At 34.9% G+C, this 3,244-nt stretch overlaps 1 protein-coding gene across 1 annotated transcript in view; it reads right to left on the bottom strand.

The window, feature by feature from the left end:
* Positions 1-885: 885 nt before the first annotated feature.
* The window catches only part of LOC144440619 (gamma-aminobutyric acid type B receptor subunit 1-like), a 9,700-nt gene continuing 7,341 nt past the window's right edge, over positions 886-3,244 (bottom strand). Inside the window, exons 8-9 of the mRNA XM_078130004.1 lie at positions 1,981-2,044; positions 886-1,019 (exon numbers count right to left, since the gene is read on the bottom strand). Coding sequence (XP_077986130.1) covers positions 886-1,019; positions 1,981-2,044 — 198 coding nt within the window. The remainder of the gene's footprint in view (positions 1,020-1,980; positions 2,045-3,244) is intronic.

Genomic DNA, 3,244 nt, shown 5'->3' with positions numbered 1-3,244 from the left:
ATTTTTGATGCGTGAATAAATTACGTCATCAGACCGTTTATAAGTTATATACTGTGAGTACCTTTTAATCTGCCGAACAAATTACATTCACAAACACATATTAACTCAGCTTGTGCCCGTTTAAAAACACCACATTTACATTTGAAAGTAATTGTTGGAGTTGTGGTTAATAAATCTATGTTTTACAGTGTACTTAAACGTTTATTTTATTCTTTAGTATATATTACTCTATGTGTCCAAAAAAATCAACATGACAATTTGGAAACCATACGGAGGAAAAATTTAAGGTTTACTTGGGAAACATTAAGAAAGCATGAGAAAAAGATACCAGTCTGAGAATATTCAACAAAATGACAGATTAACAACGATAAAAATTAATGAAAACTCACTTTTTGTTTCGGTAGACAATATTTAGGGTAAGGCATATTAAGGCAAAAATAATTCCAATGCCAGCAGCCGAGTGCATTGCAATGCGGAGTGTTTTCGGCGGTAATACGGTGATACGAATCTCCTGAACGCCGTCTGTAGGAAACGTCTTCCCTAGTATATACATAACATATGAAAGAAGGGGAGAATTGTAATGGTCCCAACACTGTATAAAAGGTGCCAATTAAGCAAAATCCGAAGATCATTATAAGTTATCCACAGTAACCATTTTCATGGGGACGTAGGCCCGGAATAAGTGTCGAAGTTATCATGGGCTAATTCTTGTAATCAGATTAGTACACGAGCAGTTTGCACGAGTTATCTGGGGTAGACTCTTCTAAATATAATTGTGGATTGATAAATAGGCCAATAATGAACCATATTTTCCAATTGAAATGTTTTACAGACAAACGCAAGACTACAAAAATCAGCTGTCTCAACAAACACGTTATCTTCATTTTATTGTTTCGAAAAATAAATGGCATAAAGTAATATTAGTTTCTTGATACCCTGCCACTGAATAGGAGTTTCTTTGTGCCAATCAAAAGCGTCTCTTCCGACATGAAAACGTCCAACGTCTACCATTTGTTCATCTATGAATATGAGAAAAATATACTAAATAGGTATGATAGTCAACGTTAAATTTCAACAATTTAATATTTTCGAATTCTGTGATGTTTCCGTTGCCTCTCTAAACAGACTTTACCTAGCAATCCTTTAGTACTATGTAAGTAGAGCAACCAAATAACTTCGATTATATTGGCCATATGGATGAGGATTGGGTATTTAGTTTGTGATGTTATTATCATGGTTTACTACTTGAAAAACAATGTGAAACAAAATAGACCAAGTCAATGTTGTGTTATAATTCAATACATTGAAAAAAATAAGCTATAAACTGTGTAAACAGTTTGTTATTGTACGTACAATAACAAAACATTTTAAACATGTATTAATCTTTAATGATAAAATTGTTTTGTGTCATGACAAATAAACACCCAATCCTCATCCATTGATAAACCCAAAATAAATACTTGTTTCTTATCCATATGGTAACTTTAATATATAATTATACATACAATAAAAGTCCCTACCAAAATAAGCTTGTGAATACTTTAAAATTCAAAAAAGAAATCACACAGCAGACGATCGGCTAACTGAGACGTGGTTTGCTTAAAAGTGCTACATACACGTGGATGAAAGGATTCTCACCCTCTTAATCTACTACGTCATAAACTACACAATTTTGAAAGGCTTGTTTTTAATATTATGAAACGAAATGTTTGAGTTTATTATTTTCATTTCCTTTTTTCCCCTCAACTCCAAAATTCGTTGGGTCATGCGCAAGAGGGACTTAATTTTTAAAGAAAAGACAATAGTTACAGTCGACTTGACTCTGGTCATTGAAATACTTTTAGACGTTGGCGTTTTTTATACAAAAGATCTCATATTGTTCAAGGAGGTTATTAGGTCACCAATCACACTTTATGTTTAGATTCGTTGTGAACTTAATTCTAGTAATTCAACTCAATAAATCAGCATTTGAATATTTACCTTGCATTTGCTCTATCACGAGATGAGACAGTCTATCACCAGCCTCTGTCAACTGGACCATACCCTACACAATCCAAACCAAATAGCAAAGAGCAAATGAGGTAAAGGAAAGGACGACATTTGACCAACTAATTAATCTCATTTGAGGATGTTTTGATGGTAACGAGAATTTGTTAATCTATATCCGAATCTCTTAAAATGGGGAATACAAACAGAAAATTATTGAAATTGAAAAGGATGATTTTTTCCTGGCGGGTTAAAATTTATTGATGTCCAGAGAGTAATAAAAATAACTTTCATCCCCCCCCCCCTGCGCCGTCCACCGCATTGCGTGACTTCTCTAAAAATTACAGAAATAAAATGATTCAAATGAGCCGGGGTCTATGAACCAACATCTGTAAATATGGGTAGGGAATTATGGGAATGGAGCCAAGTTACCTATACCAATGCCACCAGTGCCTCATCTATTGTTACGGATGACAGAATACAACTTTTTGATATTCGCTAAGTTTTGATGTTTTGCGAGGTCACCGTGAACTCTCAGCTGTCACGAATTAACACTTAGAACAAATGTTTGCATTTCGCGAATATTATTCTTCTGAGATGACAACATTAAGTTATTAAAAGATCAACAGTGTCAAATAATGACTGATTACAGACAGTTGGAAGAACAATGACGTGATCACATTGTTTGGCTAGTTTTCATATTTGTCAATATCATTTGCATTGAATTAAGGCGACGGCAATACTTCCGTTTTAGTCATTTATGGTGCTGATTATTTTATCACCCAATCATTTGAGTATTGTATATTTTATGTTTGTAAGAATTTAATGGAATAATAAAATGATGGATTCAGTCTTTGGAAGGGACGGTCCGAGGTCAGGAGCTTCGATCTGCTCCGTGGCCACTTCCAAATGATCCAGGTTAACCATGAACATTGTGTGTAGTCTGAGCTAATTCCCTAAAAGTCCAAGTCGATCCCGAGTACAGAGTGGAGAGAGAGAGAGTGGAGAGAGAGAGAGTAACATTGAAGGGGGTTACCTCAACAGTAGAGGTTACCCATATAATTTGTTACACTATCACTCTGTTTTTTGTTTACACCGCCCTGTAAAGGAAGAACAATTGATACATACACTAACCCTATTGGTGACATCAGCATAGGTAATTGAGCACCATACCCAGAATTCCACACCGTAGTGTACAGAGGGCTAATTTGAATAATCGTATTATATTTTTAGAGAAGTCGTGCGATGCAGAGGTGGA

Source organism: Glandiceps talaboti, chromosome 10 (genome assembly GCF_964340395.1).
Source record: "Glandiceps talaboti chromosome 10, keGlaTala1.1, whole genome shotgun sequence".
In the NCBI taxonomy this organism is placed as follows: Eukaryota; Metazoa; Hemichordata; class Enteropneusta; family Spengelidae; genus Glandiceps; species Glandiceps talaboti.
Note: the sequence above shows the minus strand (reverse complement) of the source record. Positions and strands in the feature narration are given on the sequence as shown.